At 46.8% G+C, this 24820-nt stretch overlaps 1 protein-coding gene and 1 pseudogene across 1 annotated transcript in view; both read right to left on the bottom strand.

The window, feature by feature from the left end:
- Nucleotides 1-24820, bottom strand: part of LOC139049835 (DNA topoisomerase I, mitochondrial-like) — a 110743-nt gene that overhangs the window by 23297 nt on the left and 62626 nt on the right. Inside the window, exons 11-14 of the mRNA XM_070525658.1 lie at nt 9098-9285; nt 8050-8338; nt 3565-3819; nt 3347-3461 (exon numbers count right to left, since the gene is read on the bottom strand). Coding sequence (XP_070381759.1) covers nt 3347-3461; nt 3565-3819; nt 8050-8338; nt 9098-9285 — 847 coding nt within the window. The remainder of the gene's footprint in view (nt 1-3346; nt 3462-3564; nt 3820-8049; nt 8339-9097; nt 9286-24820) is intronic.
- On the bottom strand, nt 17786-20902 carry LOC135911596 (uncharacterized; annotated as a pseudogene).

Below are 24820 nucleotides of genomic sequence, written 5' to 3' on the forward strand. Positions count from 1 at the left end.
AAATCTAAGTACACGAGTGTTCCTACATTCTGCCCCAATTGAAATGTGGCTGCCCCAACCAGGTTCAAACCCGTGATATTGAGCTTAGCAGTGCAACGGCCCCAGCCACTAAGCTATTGTGGTTGGTATGGTATTGACACACATGCAGTGGCTGCTACAAATAAAGCTTTTCTGTTTAAGGACGGATCATCTGTAGCAAGAAAGGAATATTGCTTTTCCGTATGAGAAAACAGCCCCACCCTACTCTCAATATGTTCATTTACCAAAACAAAAAATTTAGTCTGCACAACTTTTAGCCTGCACAACTTTTAGCCTGCACTTAAAGTGAACTCTTGGCACAGCCAGTGCACAAATTATTTGAAATTCTGCCTAAATGTAGCAAAGCTTTGTCCACATGGCAGAGTAACTACACCACACGCTACATCTTGAAAAAAACCTGCCCATTAAAGGGACACTAAAGGTTACCAGACAGTCAAGTTAAAGTGATAAAACAATGCTCTAGAACGTCTAAGGCGTCAATATAATTGTGAACAGAGCTTTAGTAACCGAGAAATTTAGGTAAATGCATGACACGATTTGAGACCCCCCAGCGACATTCCGGTACTAGCCCGATGACGAAAGCACTCCTCACCATAATTTATGTCACTAGTACTCAACTACTTGTATTAAAAAGATCATTTCATTAGATTATAAGACGGAAGAAAATGCTACGTCTACTTCTATTCGATTCTAAGAAAAAATAACATTTTGACGTTACCCTTGAGTAATACGGGTGATCGAAAGGTTTCGTTTTCGCTCGACTCTGCGCGCTCGACTTTGCGCCGCGCCACTATGGAATCTCAGATGTTTCTTTATTGCGTTGTGCTGCGTTGGTCCTGCTGGCTCGCGAAACTTGCATTTGGAAAAAGCAGCGATAATGCCACGTCCATGTGATGTTGTGGGATGCACGAACGGTCCGCGGAACTTGGCCAAGGGCGGTTGAAGCGGCGAATCCAACGTTACTTATCACTGTGTGCCAATGAGTGAACCTCTCCATTCGAAGTGGTTAAGTGCCGTACCTTTGCCACAGCGCACTGGCAAAGAGATGAAAAATCATGTAGTGTGCGCGCTGCACTTTCGTCCAGAGGATTACGGGTTCCACGCCGACTTACTGAAGTCGCGTGAAGTTTCAAAGCAGGCCGTCATCGTAGCAGTATGCAACGACGCCGGCAGCACGAGCCCTCAACAGCAGGTCACGTTCATCAGTGCTTAAATCGCTGAACTCGAGCCAAGCATCGCGAGCTAATGCGTCGTTGTCAGAGTCATCCATTGCAACGAGCGTCGAAGTTGGCGTCATAAAATAAAGAACCAGCTTATTGTCGTGCGCTTTCCCTTCCGTTAGCCACCATAGTTCCGCTTTCACGCTGCTGTCGGCTCTGTCTTGGCTCTGTTTCTGGCCGCGCGTTTGCGTTTTGCGCAGAAAAGCCGTAGCGCCGTCTGCGGGAGCCGTTTTACACACTGACGGCGCAACGTCACTATGAGACCATGACGTCAATACTCCTCGATAGGAGGGCGGGCGATTTGAACTGCGCTAGAGGTGCGCGGACGCTTCAGAACGCATTTTCTCTTAAGGGGGGATGCGGGTCTTGAAACGGCAAAAAATCACAAAAAAGTTGATTTTCGGAAAAGTGCATTTTCGCTACGTTTATACATTCAAGAATCCCTCCGCGAAATCTAGAAGCTAAATTTAATCGGAAAATAATAAAAAATCGCGCTTAAAGGGGCCAGGGTGAACGCGAAATCAGCAAAATTTGGTCAAAAATGTTCAAACTTCGCGCCGTTACCATTTGCGAACGCGGTGGCCGATGGCCGCCATCTTGCGCTAGTTTTGAAGCTGTTTTCTTTGTGCGCATTTTGCACCAGTTCAAAATGGCGTCGGAGAAGGGAAACCGACGCTATCGCGTCATTTCTGGAGGATGCGTCCGTGCCGCCGATTGGCCAAAGCGCGCACACCCCCGCGCGCCTCGCTCCTATTGGTCCGGTGCTCGTCGGCGCGCGCTCGACCGCTCTCGCGTCTCGCTACGTTTGTTTATCTCTGGTTTCATCGCGCCGCTGTCTACGTTTGTTCAGCCGCTTGCTTCGCGTGCTTTGATAAGACGCTCATTTCGCTGCCCGGATGGCTGGAAAAAATTGTCGTCTCAAGGCTACTACGCGTCAAGCGGCTGTGCAATGCACGACGGAAGGCGGCTAGGCCTGTCATACTCGCGGAGTTGCCGGTTGCTGGTCTGCCTGGACATTCTACCGGATCTAGTTCCGAGCTGCAAACTGGCGCGTCTAGCGTCAACACTTCGTCCGCCCACGCCACGCGTGTTGGCACAGATCGTGCAGGCACCGTTTCCTTCACGACTGAAGAAAGTAGCGAGCGCCGGAAAACGTCCGGAGCGCCGGACCTTCGAAGTGCTAACTCCAGCAAGAAGCGCGAAGCCTCTTTGAGCGCAAGAAAGCTGGCCAAAAAACGGCAAAAAGACAGGATGTATCCAGATTATGCCCCGGTGAAATTCCTTGAGATTTTATTGGTATGTTCTCAATAAAGATGTTGCAGAATGTTTTTCCTTGATTTCTCAAAACAACAATTCCAACAGACTTCCAATTTTGGAGGTAAAATAGCTTCTGTCCTATTTCAGCTATCAACATAATTTTTTTTTTGCCAGAAAGATAAAGGTATGCAGTAAGCAATATGCACCTTTTCAAAGCAGCAGCACTCTTCTCAAAAAGTTTTTGAAATGGGTCACATGCTTGACTTGTCAAAATGGCATTTTTTTCTCACAACTTTGATGAGCTCTAACTCTTGCTCAGATTAGCCTAGAACATTGAATAATACCTTATGGCACTCCCTGAACATCCTAGATAGTCTTTATATTCAAATTACTGTGTTAGGGTTTTCTGTTTAGATGCTAATTTTCCTCCAAACAAAGGACTCGGCTTATACAATGCATTTAGAGTATATCAGAAACTACTTATCCTGTGGCAAAATTAATTATATTTTTAGAATCTGCATGTTAAAATACACAATGTGTGAAAATTTCGTTCAGATCTGTCCACAAATAAAAAAGTTGTATTTCAAGTGTAGCCTCCCCCCTTAAAATAAGTCTCTTCTTCGCACGAAACAAGCGTTTCGAGGTTTCTGGGATTGTATTTCAACAGTCCACGTTGACTTAATATTAACCTTTAGTGTCCCTTTAAATTACTAGTTGGATGCCCTTGTGGGTATTTCTAAAATTGACAAAAACAAGTCATTCATGTAACAATACATTGGCCACTTATGAAGTCTCTTGAAACTGTAAGTGCCTGGGTGACATGGGCATACCTTCAGTTAGGAGCTCCAACTGTTCCTGAAGTGTCTTAGAAGCGTTGTAGGTACGGAAGACTTTGGCAGTCAAGCCTTCCATAAGCTCATTGAGATGCTTGTTCAGAATGCTTGTCTGCAAGGATGAATATTTATATACATATATATATATATATATACACATAACTTAAACACGAAATTTAAACAAGAGTGACATTACAACTTTCAATTTTACTTACATTGAGCCGATCAAAAAGGTCATCTTGGGGCTTTTTGTTCTCCATGAAGAGCTTTAAATTTTTGAAAACTCTCTTTTCCACTGGGACTGCATTCACATATCGAATTGAGTCCTTTCCAAGGAAGTCAAACTCCACCACAAACTCCTTGCCATCTTTCTCATCGTGCAGTGTGATGTGCTCAACACGCAAGGAGCAACAGCCCACAGTGTCAGCAGTCTCGCCTTCTTCCTTTTCATTGCCAGCTCTCAAAGCAAGCTAAAGGAGAAGGGAAGAGCAAAAGACCAGGGAAATTATCACTAAAAGTAATGGCCCACTTGAGCTTCTTAATGTTACTCCAAAATAAATTTAAAGAAACGCTGCTCCTTATAGTCATGAAAGCGAACACAATTCATTTTTAAGCAATCATTAATCATGATAGGAGCAAGATTATTACCTAACAAGTAGCTTTCCCACTGACCATTTCTATATATTATAGTTCATTGAAAGTTCACGGACAGGCATTCAAGGGTAGCTTTACACACAGCCAGGGGTTCTTAAACTGGGTTCTACCAAAATGTTAAATGGGGAAAGACTGAAACCAGTTTTCCGCCATTCATTTCTACAATTTTTGGACACAAGGAAGAAACCTTGCATTTTGTGTTTGAGAAAGCCACCAAACACCGCATCCACACTTCAGTCATCTTTGCAAAAAACCCCTGCAGCAGCAGCGCATGAGGCTTATCACTGTGATTTTAGGGCCCAAAGTGCCCACACTGAGCCTTATGGTGCTCGTGAGGGCAGTTTGTAGCACATGAGAAAGAATCAATTGAAATTTTGCAAGCCGAGGGCCAGTTCCCAAATTTAGCGACGTATTGTAACAGACAAGCAGGGTGCATTCCCGCGTGATTTCTGGCATAGGCATGGTGCAGTTTCAATACAGGCTGGTTTGCTATCACAGTGCACTGGTTTTTAACTTATCTAGAATACAAATGCATGACGAGCATTTCAATGCGCACGAAGAGCACCACTGCATGCAGGCCACTGTAGCTGTGTGCCAGGTGACGTATGCTTAGTGTTTCAATCTGGATTTCAAAGACCATTCCGTAGTGCAAGCAACTTGTAACTAGCGTGGGCAAAAAATTAAACCTTTTGCACATTCTACACATTTGTGCCATTACACAGCTTACTGCACACATCGCTTAGAGTGGTACTCGTACATTGGTGCACACATATACCAACTCAAAATATTTTTTTTCTCAGTTTAAGGTCACCCTAGGAAAATTTGCAAAATTTTTTTCAATATAAGTCCCCAAGAAGAATTGGAATCTGCGATAAAAAAAAATCGACCCTCAAAAGGCTAAACATGTTCATCGCATGACATGATGGCCAACACGATGAGGGCATATATATTATTTTCGCTTTTAAAACACACAAACCTCAATCCCACAAATTCTCTCAATGCAGTTTCAAACTGCAAGTACGAAATTATGCTGGCTTAAAATGCACAATAGGAAACCCGAACCTGACTAATAAGCAGAGCGGAGCCACGTAGCAATTACCCTGCTTAAAGGGACACTAAAACGAAACAACAAATCAGTTTAGACTAATAAAGCGTTGTTTGAGAACACTGCAGGCAGTCATTTCAAAACAATAGTTTGATTATTAGATGAGAAAATGAAGGTCCAAGTATCAGTATTTGAATTTCGCACCGAAACGCAAGCGCCGGTACGTCAGCGTGACGTCAGGGATTCCAAAGTATGTTTTTGCATTTGGGCCGCGTTGGCTGAATAAAGGTTCCCGAAACTTGCCATGTTTAATATTTGGTTCCTTTCGAAGACAATGTAGTCAATCTACCGCTATATATAGTTAGTAGGCCCTAGAAGATGCCATCAAAATCCAAGACGTCACAGCCCCCAGGTGCGGGAACTTAAGTAGGCGTCGCCACCCGTATTTCGTTCTTGCACTTTTTCTGGCTTACCAAACGTCTTATCGTTGTAAGAGTGGTGTTTTTGGCGTTGTAGAACGGTAATTTACTGATGCAGAAGAAATCATTTTTCACTTTAGTGTCCCTTTAAGGGAGGACACTGGCCTCAAGAAACCTTGAGGACAAAGTCTTATCTACCCTCAGACGTATTTGACGTATCTGGGATCTAGCTATCTTGTAAACACTTCCAGAAAAAAAAAAAAAAACGGTCGATTCGACGACCTGTAAATGTATGAGAATGGCTTTAAATGATACCTCTCCATGAAGAGAACATGCATCAATAGTAGGCAATTAAGAATATACAAGAAATGAGTATAGTTGGCCATAATTGGGATGGGATGCGACTGCCTGTGCCACCATCAAGTGCTATATAATACTGTACCATGTAACAGATGACGCAAGTGCTCAAGTTCAGGATGGACGAGAGCTGGGCTACACGAGTGTCAAACATGCACAACCAGAGCTTGGCCATGCCCAGACATAAAAAAGAGGGGTGCACCGGCCTTGACACTACCCTAGCACGTTGCAGAGGCTCAACAGACCAGCGTATCTTGCCAAATCTTGTACCAGCCAAGCCAAGGAGCCACCAAAGTTTGCAACGCCAGTCTTGCCTAAATGCGTTAATCATATTGTGGATGCCGCCGCAGCGTACAAGATTCCGAGGAGCACTTTCAGCAACATCTTAAAGGATAAGGGAAAAATTAGCAGACAAACGACCTGGTGCCTGTGGTGCCCAATGTGTGTGCACGGCTCTGTATATAAGTGAAGGCAGCCATGCACAAGTGCTTCATCCGAAAATGCTTCAGATGTGCCGGCTTCCGCATGCTCGGTGATGACTGAAAAGTCTGAGTGCGACAAAGCCATTGTTAGGGTTGGCAAAGTTTGGAGCAAGCTGTCATAATTTCTAGAAGCCGTTGAAGATCAACAGTCAACAAGTTTGCACGTGCGGATGATGGTGTCGCAACCACGAGAAAGCCCAAAAACGAAAACTACACTGCGAACATCATACCAAGCAAAAGTGAAAGCGGGCACAATAAAGAAAGCAACTATCCTTTATCCACATCTTCTTAGGTGATTGGTGCACTTGCACCAACTACCTCAGGTGCCTCAGCTGCTGACTCTTTAGGCAATGTGGAGAAGTGCATGTTGTCACAGCAGCAAAGTTGCCCAAACAGAATAATCGGGACTATTTCATGCAAAAATAAGCTAGTTTCATCAATAAAGTGCTCTTATAAATGCTATTTGCTTTTATGACGTCCAATTCTTTAGCAGGCTTATATCGAATTATGCACTACATCTAATCGACAGTTTTTTTTTTGCAAATTCGATACAACCGGGTTCGACTCAATTGTGCCGTGGCAATGGCTATCAATCTATGCACTAACTTGGGCATTTATGTTTACTAGATCTAGGCCTGGGAGTGTAAGCCTGCGGCAGTCAGAGCCATGGTGGGCAAATGTGGAACGTCCTTTTTTGCCCAATGGTGTCACGTGACACAATAACTTGGACATGTACAGAGGGGTCTGCTGTTCAAGGGAACACCCAAGTCTAGAGCATGTCCGGATTTTCTTCACGCAAGAGTACAATTGCCTAGATTTGCAGCAGATAACTTGTGGTTGTAGCTACGACTCATTTCGACACACCGGCGCAGTACACTGACACTGCTTCCGCAGCGCTACTTGGAGCTTGGGTGCCAGCAGAGTGAAAGCCGCACATTTGAGTGTTCCCTTAGATATATGCACTGTACGTATATGGCCAAAAAGCCCTCATATGCTATCCAATGATATCAAAGCTGCTAGATTTGACACCCTCACTGTGAATAAATGAGAAGAAAGGAAACCAAGGGGCTCTACTTTTGTTATCCCATATAAGCCAATAGACAATAAAGCCGAGGAAACCATCGAGGAAATTAACTCGGGTTGAAATTGAACTGTAGAAAATGAAGGGAAATGAAAGTATAAAATCAAGGGAAATGAAAGTGGACAAAAAGATAACTTGCTGCCACTGGGAGCCAAATCTAAAACCCCCTTTATGCATGCATTGCACTACTAATTGTGCTATGGCGACGGCTACGAATACATGTACTTCCACTAACTTGGGTACTTATGTTTACTAGATCTAGGCCTGGAAGTATTAGCCAGCGCCACTCTGAGCTATATCCCTTTTTGCCCTATGGCGTCACATAACACATGAACTTAAGAGGGCACACATGCGGCTTAAAAACCCTCACATGCTACCTAATGACATCAAAGCAGTCAGATTTGAGACCCTCGCTAGGAATGAATGTGAGAACGGAAACCTAAGAGTTCAATTTTCATATTAAGTAACATCAGTCGACTGTTGGAAATGGGCAGCTGGCCTATATTTTTTACAGCAGGGTGCATTTTGTGTTCCGCCCAGCTTTGCATATAGCCACAATCTGACCCCATTTTACAGACTGAAAAATGGCCAGAAAGTGGGGACATGACTTTTAACAATTGCACAAGCCCTGACAGCCCTACAATATTCGATGATGTACACACCTTGTCAATGAAGTAGAGTGCAACAGAACGCTGCCGGATGCGCATCTCTTTGGATTTCCAGTCACTCATGTAATTCTGCCTAATCTTGTCCACACAAGATTTTAGCTTACGGGCCATTTCATACTTCTGCATGTCCTTTTCACCCTTCAGCTTGGAGCTAGGGTTCAGCATAATGTACTTAGTTTGCCCGAGAATATTCTCAGTCCATGATGACAGCCACGACACATTGTTGTCGTGCCGTACTTCCTTCCACTTGTGCCCTGCAGGTGGGGCCGGAACATTCGCCTCCCTGTACAAATAGATAGACAACAGATTGCAGTGCCTCTTTACGGCAAAACCAAGTAGCATGTACAGAGCTGTAATAAACGCTGCTAAATCAAACCACTCCAGCGACCAAACTACATGAATGCCACCTTTCCAACGAGAGGATGCACACAGATATGAAGAGAAGTGCGAACTACGTGACACTATGCTAGAGCTATTTCTGCAGAAATTCAAGTGTTCCAGAAAACAATTCTACGGCCTTATTTAGTGTATGTTGCTGGGACTGTTCTAGCAAAGTGTAGCTTTGAATGTGCCACAGCATCTTATACACTGTTTGCAGCTGTGAAAGGAGGTAGAAGCTTAACAACATAATGGCAGTCATCAATTTACGACAAATATATTCGTCCCCTCAATTGCAAGTTTCCTGCTCATTGGTATTTTATTATGTTGTACTTCTATAGTTAAACCACCATGCAAGAAGAAAAACTACAAGGGTTGGTTCACAAGAAGAAAACATGCATAAGCATTAACTTTTAAATGTTTGCCCAGTGCACAAATAAGCATTTATACATGCATAACATTCCATTTACATAATTGTATTCGTTGCTTCAGAAAGCTACTTGAAAGCCTTTCTGAAATGTAGTTATTTGAGCAGACTCCATGCTTAAACTGCAACCTAAAGGGAAGACCGCAATGGGATGGTTATGCTTTGCAGCACACAATATATGCCTCCATAATAAAACCTGCTAACTTGTTCTACAACACGTTAGAACTTTTGACTTACTTTCCAATGTTAATTATCACATCTTCCGGCATGATACGACGTTTAAGCATGCCCATTTTTGGATGCTCTCCACGACCACGAAACAAACCGGGCGGTTCAATCTTGAAGTTGCCAATCTTCTGCTTGTGACCATCAATGATGCAGAACCCATACTCTTCCACCAATTTTTCATTCTGCTGTTTGAGTACCTGCGAGTGAAAACACAGTTAAGAGCATTGAAGAAAATTAATGCAATTAAATTGTATGGAAAGATGTAGCTATATGGGTTACCATTCCCTATTTGTCATAAATATTTGGCTTTGATTTGTTTTCAATTCTGTTTGTGCTATGACAATAGGCAAGCCACGGATATTAAACACAGCACAAGGGCAGCCCACGAGCCACATTGTCAATTGTACGCTTTACATAAATTTTTTCAATAAATAGCACATATTACACAAATACCTTTTGCACCCATCAGACTGAGAAACAGCAGATAGTTGACTAAGCTGTCAACCGATAATGGAGACTCGGATGAGACTACCTAAATGTAAAAATATAATCGAAATTCCGAAATATCAGATTCACCCGTAAATAACATTATTCCACAAGTGGCCAAAAAGCTTGTCAACGCTTGCTGTGTGCACATACAATTGCTTGCAACCTTGTCAGTCTGTACTCTGACCATTATCAATGCTGTAGCTACAGATAGACGAAAGTACAGTCAATGTATACCCTGGCGACTTTAAAAAAAAAAAGTGGACTGCACTCCTATAGCCAAACGATTGCAAGTTTTTTTTTAAATAATTGTTTCGCACTTCCCTCACTTAATCACTGCTACTGTTGGCGCAGACATCAAGGGCGGCATTACATCATAATGGAAATCAAAGTGCACAGCATCACGTTACTATTTTACATATGAAGGAACAAATGCTGGACATGCAGAACCCGCGCGACAAACCATAAATGCAGCCGTTACAGCTTAGTGGCTTGGCTTGGCTTGTCCCATGGTTTTTGCACAGCCAATGACCACTGGATCGACTATACCTCACAGTAAGTTGCAGCATAGCCGAAGGTACGAGGTATACAAATGCAATATCTTCGTGCAGCGGAATATACAGTCGAACCTCTATATATCGAACAGCACGGTGATCACAAAAAAGTTCGATATAGCCAGAATTCAATATAGAAAATCACATAAAACGGGTCGAAAACTTCTGCAAATCAATCAACGAACCAAGGGCACAATTGGGGATCGTTGTTCGAAGTGCACGTTTGGTTGCCCAGGCCGCGCCGACTTCACACGGCTGACGAAGTCAGTGCGGCCTAAGCCAATCGCATGCGGCGGAACCAAACGCGCTTCAACAATGATCCCCGATTGCGCCCCGATTGCGCCCCAATTGCGACGCAGTAGATACTCACTTGAAGTTTCACACAAAGAATTTATTTATTTGGCTGAAGGTATAGCAGCAGTGTAGCCTGCTTCTTATCGGCAGCCGCAGGCTTAAGGGGGAACACGAGTCTTTGCGGCGAAAAAATCGCGAAAAAAATCGATTTTTTGAAAATGAAATTTTCGATATCTACAGCTAATATCGCTTTATTTTCCAAGTTACGAATCTCAGGGCTCAGGGAAGAGTATTTCGTCCGCAATATCAATTTATAACATCACTGTGAGCTGAATTCCGCGCAAAAACAGCCGTTTTTATTGCGGCATGTAGCTCTTTTTTTATGCGCGCGATCGCAGCCATCTCCGTCTCGTTGGAAAGAGGAGCCTTCCTTCTTTAATTTCCCGCCAAAAGCGACTCTGTCGGTACGCCAGTGACGTCGAAATTCGGGGAGAAAAAGAAGCCCAAACGCGCGATCCGATTCGTTGACTAGCGCACGTGGCCAAAAACGCGTGCTGTGCTTGGCTGCGCAATGTTCCCATCGTCTGCTCCACTCCGCAGGCGGCGCATCGCGTATGTTTGTTGGCACATGCCCAACGATGTCCGGTCCACCGGGCAAGTTCGCCACGAGGCACAAGTTCGGCAAAAAGAAGAAGCGATCAGCTTATAACTTTCAAAAGCGCTCCATTGCTTCTGAAAGCATCGAGAGTAGCTCGCCACCTACCACAAATGATGCCAAAGCCGCGGACGATGCCGGAGTAGGCCTAGCGAGCTCACAAATGAGTGAAATCGTTACGGACAGCGGCCGCGTTCAACGCGACACTGCAATGTTGCAGCGTGCGGATTTGTTGCAGAGGGAGATGAATGCTAAAAAAAAACGAGTTCTTGCGTCAACACCAGCAACAAAGCGGGTGTTGGATTTGACGGCGTTGCAGCCGCGCCAGTCGACGCCGAGGCAGGCTTCGCTATCTTCAGTAAAACTCCGTGAACGCACTGATGTTTGTCAAGTGCAAGGTGTGCGGCGGCAGCGTCGCAGGAGGCAAAAGCGAACGGTAATCTGGCCTCGCAATAAAGATCGTTATCACGTGCGCATGTTGCGGCGATATCGCATCGGTGTGGAGCTCGACCCGCGTGAACGACAACCTTGCGCACGCGCGATGCAAGCCACCGGGAATCGGCGTAAGGCGTCAAACAACGTTTTTGCCGCATTTGGGTGGCCGTGGTCAGACAGACTACATTCCTGGTGACCTTTAGCCACTTTCACTGCAAAATAATGCAAAATTATTTCTGTACTTTTGAGTAAAAGTGAATGTATTCCTTTTTTCTCGTTTTCTCAAAACACCTGACTTTTGACTTGTTGCTGATTTGCCGCGGCGATATCTCTGCCTTCAAAGCAGATAGAGCCATAATTTTTGTTGTGGCTTGTAGCTGAGTGTGCAAAGTACAGTGGAATCTCGATGATACGATCACGGCTAATACGAATTTCTGGATGATAAGAATTTTTCTGTGGTCTCGGTCGAGCCCCATTACTTTCCCATGTGCTAGAGAACGGTTGTTACGAATCAATTTACGACCCGCATCGGTTGATACGAATATTACCGAAGACACTTTGGAAATTTGAAAGTATGCTTGGCGAAGGCCAGACGCTGCTGCCGTCTGCGCTCATATTCATTTGCTTTGATGTTCGGCGATATCGCCTGTTGCTGCTGCCGCTTGCGTTCTGCTTCCCTGCCTTTATTACCCGGCGATCTAATCAGTCGCTGTTGGCGTTTCTGTTCTGCCTCCCTTGCTTTCGCATCTGGTGACATGTTCATTCGTCGCACGCGCATTCGCTCCTTGTTCTTCTGGCGTTTGATGTAGGGGGAATCCGGCGTCCGCTGCCGCTTCCAGAACCGCTTGGCGCGCAATCACTGGGCCGCTTCGGAGCTACGGGTCTCACTCGACTACAAGAGACGTCTGACGAAGGAGCGGCGGTGCAGCTGCCACCGCCGACGCCCGCGCGCTCGTTCTACCGCTACTGTGTGACGTCACAGTTGCTATGCACAGCTGCGCCTCCGACCGGCGCGCCGGTTGCTAAGGAGGGGAGGAGGTTGCGCCGCTGCGCGGAGAAGAGGCCACAGTTGGCACCATTCCAGCGCACGGACAGACGCGACCGCGAGCCCCACCAACGGCAGTGAAAGAGAACAGCGCGCAGTTACGCGATTTCTCCCTCTCTCTTTTGGTGCGGAGGCGCGGACGTAGCGCCGGACAGCGCGGAGGCCGCGACTGGGCGCGAAGAGTTTGAAGCGGTAGCACTTTTGTTGCTTTTGTGCTTCTCCTCCTTTTCCACGTGCCATTGGACGGAGTGGCTGCTGTGCTTCTAGCCGCGTTCTTGTCTTTGACGTGGGCGACGGCGAAGGACCACCACTGGCGGCTGAAACGCTGCATGCGCTCGAAGTTCTGAGGCGTGCTATGGCCGCGGATGAAATCAGCGACGACATGTGCACGCGTTTTTATGGATTTGAACAAAGTCTGCTAATTGACCTGACAAAGAAAAGGAAGCAGAAGGACATCGGAGACTTTTCCTTCAAGAAATAAATGCTTTTCACGTAAGTGTGCCTGAGTGAATTCACTTCTCACTCTTTAATTTAGCTAGATTTAATTGTTTGGATAATACGAATTTCGGCTAATACGAATATTTTCCGTGACCCCGTGAGATTCGTATCATCAAGATTCCACTGTACACAGTGGTAGGGTCAGATTTTGGAATTTATGCTTTAAAAATTTTAAATTCTGCTTTAGATCAGATAGTATAGTAGCCACAATTCGAACAGTAAAGATTGAATTGCTGTAAAATTACTAATATTTGATGTATCAAAATAGTATTCCTACCATCGTGTTCCTTATGTTTTCTAGTACCCAGGCATGTGCCAATATGAATTTTGTAGCGCATTTTTTTTCCCCTATTGTTTGTGCAAATTATGAACAATGAATTTCATTTACCTTCAGAACTAAATGGCATATTGGAAAAATAATTACATATTTGAAATCAGCACAAAAGTCTTAACAAGAATGGAAAGTTTCATGAATATTGATGGAAAACATCATGAACATTACTTGAACAGTGTCCCCCCTTAAGGGGGAACGCGGCCCTCAAAAACCGAAAAGTGGAATTTTTAAAAAACAATATTTTTGGGTTGTATGTCTCAAACTACCTGTTCTGTAATTATTAGCACCTAATTCAACCATAAAGTAAAAAAAAAACTACTTTTGAGGCCACCGCGGCCCACAAAACACGCTCAAATGCCAAAATGAAAACAAACTTCGCACGCGCGCCATTCCCGGACCATACAGCCTGCCTGCGCCACGTTGGTGTCATTTTGACTGAATTCTTTGTCTGTTTTGCTGCCTTGCAAAATGGCATCGTCTGTGCAGTTGAGGCGTTTTTGCCATTTTCCCGCGATGTGATGTGGAGCACTAATTGGCCGGAGCAGCGTTTTCAAATCCCGCGGGCTAAGGCGCACCTGCCATTGGCTGCTGCGCGAGCAGCGGCGGCGGCAGCGGCTGCTTCCTTCAATGCCGCGCCCGCCGCACTCGCATCGTTGTTGCCCCTTGCTCCGTCCACCTGAACAGACCTGCTTGCGAGCTGCTCATCGTCTTGCGCTACCTTTTAGATTATTTTCTGTGCTTTCTTTCTTTTTTCCCTAGTTCTTTGCTGCACGCGATGCCGGCAACAAAGCACAAGACAGTGCAGATTATCTGTGCACGGAAGCACGATATGTGACTTGTATGAGCATTTTGCAGTGAGTGCCAACTGCGTAGATGCTTGCAGCAGCAGAACTGTGCTGTCGGCTGTCGCCAGTCGAGAATCCGACAGATTGAGTGTGCCTGGAGCCGAAAGAGCTAATTATAAGCTCCGCAAGAGCTTTCTAATAAAAACACATCTGTTGATCTTTAAGGCCTGTTTTCTCGGAATGGATTTTTTCGCTAGTACAGTCGACTCCCGATAATTCGAAGCCGCTTAATTGGAATTTTTGGTTAATTAGAAGTGAAATGCTGGTCCCGTCAGTTTTGCATGTAATCCTATAGAAGAAATCGCTCGATAATTCGAAGTCCTCATCCAGTAATATTGTTTAATTGGAAGTTAATTTTCAGCCGGGATCCTCAAGGTGACAGTCATTCTTTAGTAGAATGTGCAATTTTTCAAGTGTTGCAACCGTGCTCCGCGTTGGTGTCATCGCCACCGCAGCCACCCGCAACGCCATCCTTCTTGGAGCAGCGCGATTATTCATTGCTACGGCTGCCGTGGCCTCCGTGATCAAGTCCGGCGGAAAGCGAAGCGGCTCCCGCCGGAGGCCATGCGCGGCTGCCGCGCATGGCCGGAGCTGATCGCGGAGGCCACGCGGGTGCCATAGGTGCACGCAGCGCTGCATACTGGCAGTGGCGAGATTATGCGAGATTAGTCTTGCAGCGTGCACAGCGTATGTCGAGGCATGTGTTGGTCGAGCGCCTTTGTGCGGGTAGCTCGTAGGCTAGGTTGTTCCATGGGCGATTCGGAATTGACTGTACCTAGTCGCGCAGTTTATAGCCATGGCAAACCGTGGCTCTTATCGCACGCTCGACCTGGCAACGAAAGTCGAGGTTTTGAAGGAAGTTGAGAAGGGAGGTGTCGCCAAGCAAGACATAGCGCAGAAGTAGGGGATCAAGCTGAACACGCTCTCAAACTACATCAAGAACAAGCGCACAATAATGGATGCATTTGAGAACGACAAGTTCAAGACTTCTCGGAAGCGAATGCGCACCGGCGCTTACCCAGAGTTGGAGAAGGCTCTGCTGGTTTTGATTAGGGAGGCCAGGAGCAACAAACTTCCTCTCAGCGGAGACATCGTTGCGATGAAAGCCCGAACGCTTGCAGCAATGTTGGGCATCGATGACTTCGTTTCGTCAGATGGATGGCTGACGCGCTTTAAAGATCGCCATGACCTGGTTTTCAAGAGCGTGTGTGGTGAAAAGGCGTCCGTTAACCAGGAAACATGCGCCACGTGGAAGGACAGAAAGCTGCGTGAACATCTCGCCGAATACAAACCGGAAGACATCTTCAATGCAGATGAGACTGCACTCTTCTATTGACTTCTACCAGAGAAGACCCTGACATTCAAGGACGATGACTGTGCTGGGGGCAAACGCAGCAAGGAGAGAGTGTCGGTGCTGATCGCAGCAAACATGACTGGCACGGAACGATGGCGGTTACTTGTGATCGGGAAAACCGCGAAGCAGAGATGTTTTAAAGGCGTGAAGACGCTGCCTGTGGACTATGAGGCGAACAAAAAAGCGTGGATGATGGCCGAAATCTTCAAGAGCTGGATAAGCAAATTGGACCGCAAGTTGGCTGCTTCAAACCGCAAGGTGTTGTTCCTTGTCAATCACTGCAGTGCTCACGTGAATGTGCCAGCCTTGAGTGCAATACGACTCGCATTTTTGCCCGCAAACACAACGGCTGTTTTGCAGCCAATGAACCAAGGCATCATTGAGAATGTTAAAGTCCTGTACAGGCGGCACCTCCTCGAGCGCACGATTTTGTGTGTGGATAGCTCCACAAAGTACGAGGTGAGCCTGCTTAGTGCCATCCACATGTTGGCGCGAGCACGAGATCGTGTGAAGCAAGAAACAATCGCAAACTGCTTCAGGGCTTGCGGTTTTGTGGCAGCTTCTTCGGAGGATGCCTCTGAAATTTCAGCGGAGGAAGCGTCAACAAGCGAGGTTGACGGCACTGATTTTGGTGATGCTCTCGGGGACGTCAATTTTGAAGATTACGTCGCCGTAGACAAGGCGGTCGAAACGTGCGGTGCGCTGACGGATAGCGAAACTGTAGAGATTATTCGGCCCCAGGAAGCGACCCAGGAAAGCGACGACCACGTTGAAGGCGAGCCGCAACCTAAGGCTGCCGATGTAGCTGCGGGCCTTGCTCTCGCGGAGCGCTTCTTTGCCGCTGAAGGTAACGCAGAAGAAGCGTTCCGCCACATCTACAGCCTGCAGAACTTGCTTTCAGCAGCGCGATTCGGCAAGAAGAAGCAAAGCAAGATGACCGACTATTTTTCTTAGAGAAAATACTCGATTTCACCACAAATAAAGTGCTGTTTTTTTGTTTTGTGCTTAATTGGAAGTTCGTTTAATTCGAAATTTTTTGCGGTCCCCGTGAACTTCGTATTCACGGGAGTCGACTGTAGTGCTGGGGAAGGCGATATCTCAAGAACCGCTCTTCATATTTGAAAGCCTTTTTTTTTTATTCTGTTCCTGAATGACTTTGCCAGAGTTAACAAGCTTCTTTTTTTTTTGAAAGCTGGGGAAGTTATAATAAGCGATTAATTTTTTATGAATGTGGTCATTACTGGCTACATCAAATTCAAAGTTGTGTTAAATTTCTTTCTGGGGGGGGGGGGGATTAAAGAAAAAGGCTTTGTAGCCCCCTGGGATATCTATCAAGGGACCATCACAGTGAATTTCAGCTTCCTACGATGTCCTGGCATTTCTCCAGGCTCTTCCTCAGGCATATACATGAACCACTTAGTTAGACCTCAACAACTCTGAAACTAATAAACACACCTTCATGAATCTTTGCAGTTCCTCATAGTTCGATGGTGTGAATGTACCCTATAAGTTTCATTCAGATATCTAAAAAAAATAAAAAAAGTTTGGCCTCCAGGATAGCCTCTCCCCTTAAGGGGGAGACGCTCCTCAGAAACCCTTTTTTTTAAATATTAATGCTAGACAAATAAAAAATTGTACCACTTATATAGCTTGATATTCTCATCCCAAATCTGTTTTTAGATTTAGGATAGCTTGATGCTTTCATGTCCTAAGTGCCATGCATAAGTGAAAAAACAGTGCATGTTTGTGCAGCTACTGGACCTAGCAGTTGGCATGATATAGCAGTGCAAAATGGCTTTCCTTGTCCCTAACACTCCAGTGAGTGCTAATAACCAAGATAGCGCAATTTCCTTTACAGGCAACATTTTTGAGAGAATTTCATATCTGGTGCTTCATTTTTAATGGCTGGTACCCAAGTGTACTGAACATTCCCATTCTTAAAGATGAACTGATTGCATTAAACCCTATACAGGTGCATTCTACACATCTTAAAGATTATGCACACCAAATTTGGTCTTGATTGGACCACAATAAGTACATCAAATGTCATGCACAAAAGCCATATTTGGCCAAAAATATGAAGCTGAGAAAAACACAATTGCAAGTTACAATAGTTCTTTATTTGTGTTGTAGCACTGAAATCTATATAAAAATTCCACACAATGCAGGCCAGGGTATCCCGATCTAGTGCACAACTTCAAAATTCACCTGCGCCATAAGTTGTCCCCTCAGAGTCCTTGTAAGCACCATGCTCAAGACGAGCCTTTTTGGCCAGATGGCGACGGTGAGACCTTGCCTCTGCTGTCAGCTTCATCGACATGCTGGAGATCCTTCTTCTGTCACAATCTTTGCTCAGCGCAACTAGTTCCCTGGAAGGAAGCACTCCTAGTTCCTCCAGAACTCGTTCATAGCGTTTGTGCCCTTGGTTATACCACAAGACAGCGAGTGCTGTTGCCATCTCCACGACTGTGCGCGAGGCAAACCTTGTCTTGGGGCACAACAGCCAAATCTTGCTGTTCAATGATTCGGCTCCATTCTGAGTTTTTCCCTTGACACAGCAAGTGAGTAGCTGTTCTTCTGTCAGCCTTTTGTATACGGGCAGCATTGTCTCACCTTGGCTCTGTGAGAATAGGGGTGTGCGCTGGGGCTGCCTGACCCAACGCTTCTGCCTGCTTGAATTTGCACCAGGAGTCTTCTCCTTCTGGACAAAACTTGTGGCTCTTGGTGGTATCCGTTGAGCATGAATGGAAGAATGATGCCCAGATTGCACAATACATTCCACGCACACTTCCTCTGTTGGATGTGATGGCTATTTGAAAGTAGCTCTGTAGCTTTTGAATGACTGCATCTGTAAGCTTCTGCCCTCGTGGCATTCTCAGTTTTCGCTGGGCAGTCCCAAGCCGTTTGGCTACATGGTTGGTGCAGTCTTCTTTTGTGATGGGCGCACTTCCATGCACTTTTGCCACTGACAGCTGTATAAGCCTTGCTGTCGCCATCGCTGAGGAAGGTTGTAAACCTCAGTGGAGTACTGTAGGACTCAGTCCTCTTCCATATCCTCAAAGCAGCATTAGTCTCCATGGCATGTGCTGAGCAATCTGCATTTTTTTCGCACACTGGCATATGAAAAGCTTGCCATATTTCTTCTTCCTCTTCGCTTTCAAATGGCTTGCGTGTACTGCAACTCTGGCAATACAGTGGAATCTCGATGACACGATCACGGCTGAAACGAATTTCTGGATGATGCGAATTTTTCTGTGGTCCCGGCCGAGCCCCATTACTTTGCAACGTGTTAGAGAATGGTTGTTACGAATCAATTTTCGACCCGCGTCGGTTGATACGAAAATTACCGAAGACATTGGAAATTTGAAAGTGTGCTTGGCGAAAGCCAGACGCTGCTGCCGTCTGTGCCCCAATTCATTCGCTTTGGTGTTCGGCGATATCGCCTGTCGCTGCTGCCGCTTTCGTTCTGCTTCCCTGCCTTTGGTACCCGGCGATCTAATCAGTCGCTGTTGGCGTTTCTTTTCTGCCTCCCTTGCTTTCGCATCTGGTGATATGTTCATTCGTGGCATGCGCATTCGCACCTTATTCTTCTGGCGTTTGGTGTTGGGGGAATCCGGCGTCCGTTGGCGCTTCCCCGAACCGCATGGCGCGCAACACGGGCCTCTCACTCGACTGCAACGAAACGGCTAGCGAAGGAGCGGCGGTGCCACCGCCGACGCGTGCGCGCCCGTTCTACCGCTACTGTGTGACGTCACGGTTGCTATGCGCAGCTGCGCCCCTGACCGGCGCGCCGGTTGCTAAGGAGGGGAGGAGGTTGTGCCGCTGCGCGGAGGAGAGACCACAGTTGGCACGATTCCAGCGCACGGATGGACGCGACCGCAAGCATGAGTCCCACCGATGGCAGTGAAAGAGAACAGCGCGCAGTTACGCGATTTCTCCCTCTCTCTTTTGGTGCGGAGGCGCGGACGCGGCGCCAGACAGCGCAGGGGCCGCGACTGGGCGCGAAGAGTTTGAAGCGGTGGCACTTGTGTTCTTTTGTGCTTTTCTTCATTTTCCGCGTGCCATTGGATGGAGTGGCTGCTGTGCTTCGGGCCGCGTTCTTTGTGTTAGACGTGGGCGACGGCGAAGGACCCATCACCGGCGGCTGAAACGCTGCATGCGCGCTAAGTTCTGAGGCGTGCGCGAACGAAATCAGCAACGACACGTGCACGCGTTTTTATGGATTTGAACAAAGTCTGCTAATTGACCTGACAAAGAAAAAGAGGCAGAGGACATTAGAGAATTTTCTACAACAAATAAATCCTGTTTACGTACTTGTATCTGAGTGAGTTCACCTCTGACTCTTTGATTTAGCTAGTTTTAATTGTTTCGATGATACGAATTTCGGCTAATACGAATATTTTTCGTGACCCCGTGAGATTCGTATCATCGAGATTCCACTGTAGTTGGAAAGAACTTCAAAGTCTAGGCAAAGTCCCGTTTCCACAGAAATGGCTGTGCCTATACCATTATGGCTCTTGTGGCCTCTTTTCTGCCAAGTACCATCAAACATAACAGCTAGATTGGCAGATCACACTTCCTGTGCTGTTGCATTCCAAGCCAACTCCAAGTTATCAGCGACTGCTTTTGTAGCAGCAAGGTGCACTTTCTTCGTTATGGCGGTGAACGATTTATGGTGCATCGGTTTTGGCAAACCAAGAATTGCACAAAAGTGGACGAGTTGATTGTGTCCAACTCCAATTGCGCGCGCCGCAACCACTGCCTTGACATTCTCGGCGAAACTCTCTCTTGGGCTGGCCGAAGCGCGCGCTCCACCGTTAGCGTCGTCTGCCGGAAATGCACGCCGCGACGAATATGTTGACAAGATAACGGACGTGCTACATGCTGCATTGTTACAACACAACTCCAAAAACGACGCGAGTCCTTTCCGTTTTTTGGCCAACTCACGCATAAAGAGGTCGCGCCGTCCGCACACCGGACATGCCGCGGCGCTCACCAGTGTGTTCACGACGCCGATCTCGCAGATAAAGGTGCTTGCCGTCTCCTCGCCGCTCCCACCTTGATTCTCGAAGATCCTCAACTTTTTCTCTGATGTGCAGACGAATTCGTCTACGCTGTCTACGAATCTTGAGCGGCCGGCCGGCTCTGAACCGTCGAAAGCGTCGCCGTCACCGAGGTTAGGCTTAGTTGCCGCGGACGTCTCCGTTGCACGCCACTTGACTTTGCGGCGAGTTCCCTTGAACTTGTGCCTCGAACGATACTTCCGAGCTCGAAAATCGCGTTTCTTCACGGGATCCATTGAAACAAGGAGCAGAAAAATGCTTGAAGGCCTGGGAACACGTCGAGAGAGCTGCGCGTCACAGGAAGAGCAGACAAGCTATGGCTGCGGCACACGCTAGCAGCCAATGGCGTGGCCGGAATCACACCACGTGATTTAGAAATCCAGCGAAAGCGCTCGGTTTTGGCAATGAAATGTTGTTTTTATTATAACTTCCCGGAGAGACTGTGACGCGGCAAAGCCGACCTTAGAGAGAAAAAGCGTAGGCCTACTGCCTTGCACAAGCCCAATAGCTTGCGACACCGCGATTTGACGCATCACGCGCTGGAAAATGGGCCAGATTTGCACCTTTTCTCGCCACCTCGGGTGCTTTCACCGAGTTTATTTATAATTTCCCAATCATTTACGGCTCTGATTTTTTTATATGTGAAAGAGGAGGGATCAATCTTGCTGAAACAGTCAAAAACATAAAACTGACTTGTTTTGATGAAAATCGCCGTTTTTCTACCCGCGTCTCCCCTTAAACACGGAGTCCTCAACATAGTCTAAACGATCCACAAGCGATAGGCCGGTGCCTTCTGTTACGCTGCAGCAGCGGCACAGAAGGGCCAAAACTGCTACAGCCTCAGTTGAAGTCGGGAGCGGGGAAACATCAGCGCTTGCGGGGTCAACATCATCAGCGTCTTCGTTTGTTGCAATCTCCACATCCGCCAATTGAAGCATTTTGAAACACTGTAAATAATAAAGTATTAAGTGGCATCTGCCTAGGCATCTACGAGTGAGCCCAGTGAGCGCGCGCAACGTCTTTGTGGATGCAAACCACCAGTCCTCGTGAGGTGCGGCAGGTGCGGCACCGAGGTGAAGTCAGTGCGGTGAATGCAATGCGTTGTTGACGTTGTCGAACTAGCCAAGCTGCCACATGCGTAAGCCGCTACGTTCAAATGCCGTTCTCGGCGCGATTGATGCGTACAGCTATAGTGCGCCACAGTCACAAATGCCCATCATGCCACCGCTATCTTCGAGGGTGTTGTGGGAAAGCTCACCACCTCAACAGAGTGCACCTGGTCTGAGGTGGCGGAGTTCGATATATCTATTTTACGTCCGACCCCGTTCGAAACAAAAAACTAAAAATGCATGCGATTTTCCAGGCGATATAGAAAGTCTTCTATATACGTAATAATATGATATATCCGTGTTCGATATATCGAAGTTTGACTAGTTCCAGGTTTTACTGAACGATTATTGGGGAGTGTTTTATTTCTGCTACGTGCAGGACACATTACAGCGATATGTTGCATGTTACAGCCGAACCTCGCAAATAACGAAATCAGCGGCGAATGCGAAAAAATTCGCTTTCGAGAGAATTTCGTTGTTGCGAAATGAGACCGCACAGATGGGCAATGTGTATCAGAACAAAACTTTAAAGTCAAAATTCCATTAGCCTACTTTGGCAAGCTTGCTTCACGATATAAAATTGCATTGCCAACAGTACCAAGCACGATGCATGCATCGATCAGCAGTGGCAGCACTGCCGTGAGCAGTATTCTCAGTGTATTGCTTTCCGAGACACAATCAACTTTTGCGAGATTAGGCGTAACTCGGCACAGCATCGGATGCAGAGCAACAGTGTTCCACACATGCAGCAGCATATCTACAGCGCATGCTGTCACCCATAAAAGCCAACACGTCTGGTGCCGAGCATGAAAGTGATCTTATCTCGTATACCCAAAGGCTGTCGATTGAAATTACAGCTTGTTCACAGATCTACGTCCAGCGCTGAATCCGCACGCGATGTCTATCGGGTAGCACCAAAACCAGCGTTCCTAAAGCAAGGAATGCCTATTCCCGGATGATCGCTCAATCACAGCCCGATCCATAGCACTCCATGCTGCGACTGCCATCTTAAGGGGGGACGCGGGGATCAGATCTCGAAAATCGCAAAAAAGATCGATTTTTGGCAACGACGCGTTTCGGTATCTGCAATGCCTAATCTACATTGTATCAAAATGGTGTGACTGAAAACGGGGTAAAAGTGCCCGAAAAAAATTTATTTATCAGTGCGTAGGGCGAGAAAACAGCTTTAAATCGCGTAAAATCACCGCAGTTCGCGGAGCCCTAACTCGCCTTTCCCGCCACCGAACGCCGCCATCTTGGTATCGTTCGAAAGCTCGAAGTTTCGCCATTCCGTTTCTGAATTCTTCGGTCGCCGCCATCTTGTAACAAACACACAAACACAAAAGAAGCACGGGTCTGCAAGAGGCTGTCACACGGGCCGTGTGGTGAAAGCGGGCCTCCGACTGGTTGCCGTACTGAAAGGCGTCACGCCATTGGTTGCTGCTGCAGCAGCGGGCAAGCTGGCAACCACAGCGGACCGCAGTTGTCTGCTTTGAAAACCACGCCGGCGTCTTTCTTCGTTTGACACTCGCAGAATTCGGATTCATGAAAGCTCCCCAGTCAGTGATAGATCGTCGCTCGTTCGAAAAGAACTTTTAAATGAAGCATGCCTTCGGAAAACGGAAGCACAAGCCTCCTACGGCGAGAAAAAGACGGCGGCCAGCGGGAGAAGTGGAGAACCCGAGTGAACACGCGGATAACGTGCCGCGTTATCTTGCACCGTGCGATTCTAGCAGCGAAGCCGACAATCGCTCTGTGACATCGACACTGATAACCAAGCCACCGAATGACGTGCCAACACAGGCTCTCGCATCTGTGCGTACGGCCGCGCGAGTCGGCAACCGAGATCGCGTTGTTGGAGGCGACGCGGGTCGAAGGTCTCCATCGCCGGCAGAGAAGGTGTGCGTTTCCGATGCATCGTGCGAGAGGGACACGCAGCCTGTGAGTGAGCCCCAACCGTCGACGAGCTACATACTGTATGGTGACTCAAGGCTCACCAGACGAATCGTCGCACGATTCAGACGCGCCTCGAGCCGCGTTTCGTGCCAGCGGTGACTGCAGAAGCGCAGGCATGCAGCGTTCGCGACTCCCTTCGTGCAGTGTCCGCGACTGAGCGGAAGCAGCAATGCCAAGAACAAATTTCGGCCCCCTGTGACTGAGTTCATTATGATGCCTGTTTCCGCGATGAACTCTTTGATCGCTAAAACTCCGTGCCCAAGATGCCAACAGCGTTCTGTGGGTGTACACTGCGATACCAGGCTCGGTCTGGCAGTGAAAATGGTGGTCATGCACTACTCCAGACGGCGCAAGAAAAGGATAAAGAACGCCTGAAGAAGGCATCCAAAGCCCACCAAACAATGAGGCAAAGGTGTAAGAAGATGCCTGACAGCAATAATTCAAAATATTACAGCCCTGGTGCTTTTTAATAAATTTGCAGTGCTTTTAAAACTTTGAAGCCAGTTTTCTCAATTGCATTTTTTTTGTCAATCACCTCGCTCGTGGAAAGCGTAGCACAACAACGGCTGGACCGATTTTGGTCCAGTTTGTTTTGCTGTGATCCACAAGCTGTGCTGTACGTAAAGACAGTCTTGAAATGTTTAATTACCTTTCCATTATTTAATTTTTTCACAATTACTACATGGCTCCATGCAGTGAAGCACAGTCATGTGCATGTTATGTTGAGCAAAAAGTTATTGTAACACTAAAAAAAAAATCGAACACTGTCTTGATGTAGATTAGACATCTGGGCAAATATGCAAAGTATTCCCAGCTTCCTATCATGTTTGGTTACTGTGCCAGGCTTTCCACAAGCAAGGAACTTATAAATTCTTATAAAACAAAAACTAATTAAGATATCCTAATGAAATTTTAGAGTTGTCTCTTTATCGCAATGTGCAGTATGTGTGCCAAATTTCAGCCCATTCTGTCAAGAAAGAAAAAAGTTATTTCTGATCCCTGCCTCCCCCCTTAAGTGCCATAAACAATCCCACATCGGTGGGACAGAGATTTCCTTGCTCTTGCTGCATTTTCCTTGCCGAGGTGCACATTACGCACTGCATT

The sequence above is a fragment of the Dermacentor albipictus genome, chromosome 1 (genome assembly GCF_038994185.2).
Source record: "Dermacentor albipictus isolate Rhodes 1998 colony chromosome 1, USDA_Dalb.pri_finalv2, whole genome shotgun sequence".
NCBI classification, from domain to species: domain Eukaryota; kingdom Metazoa; phylum Arthropoda; class Arachnida; order Ixodida; family Ixodidae; genus Dermacentor; species Dermacentor albipictus.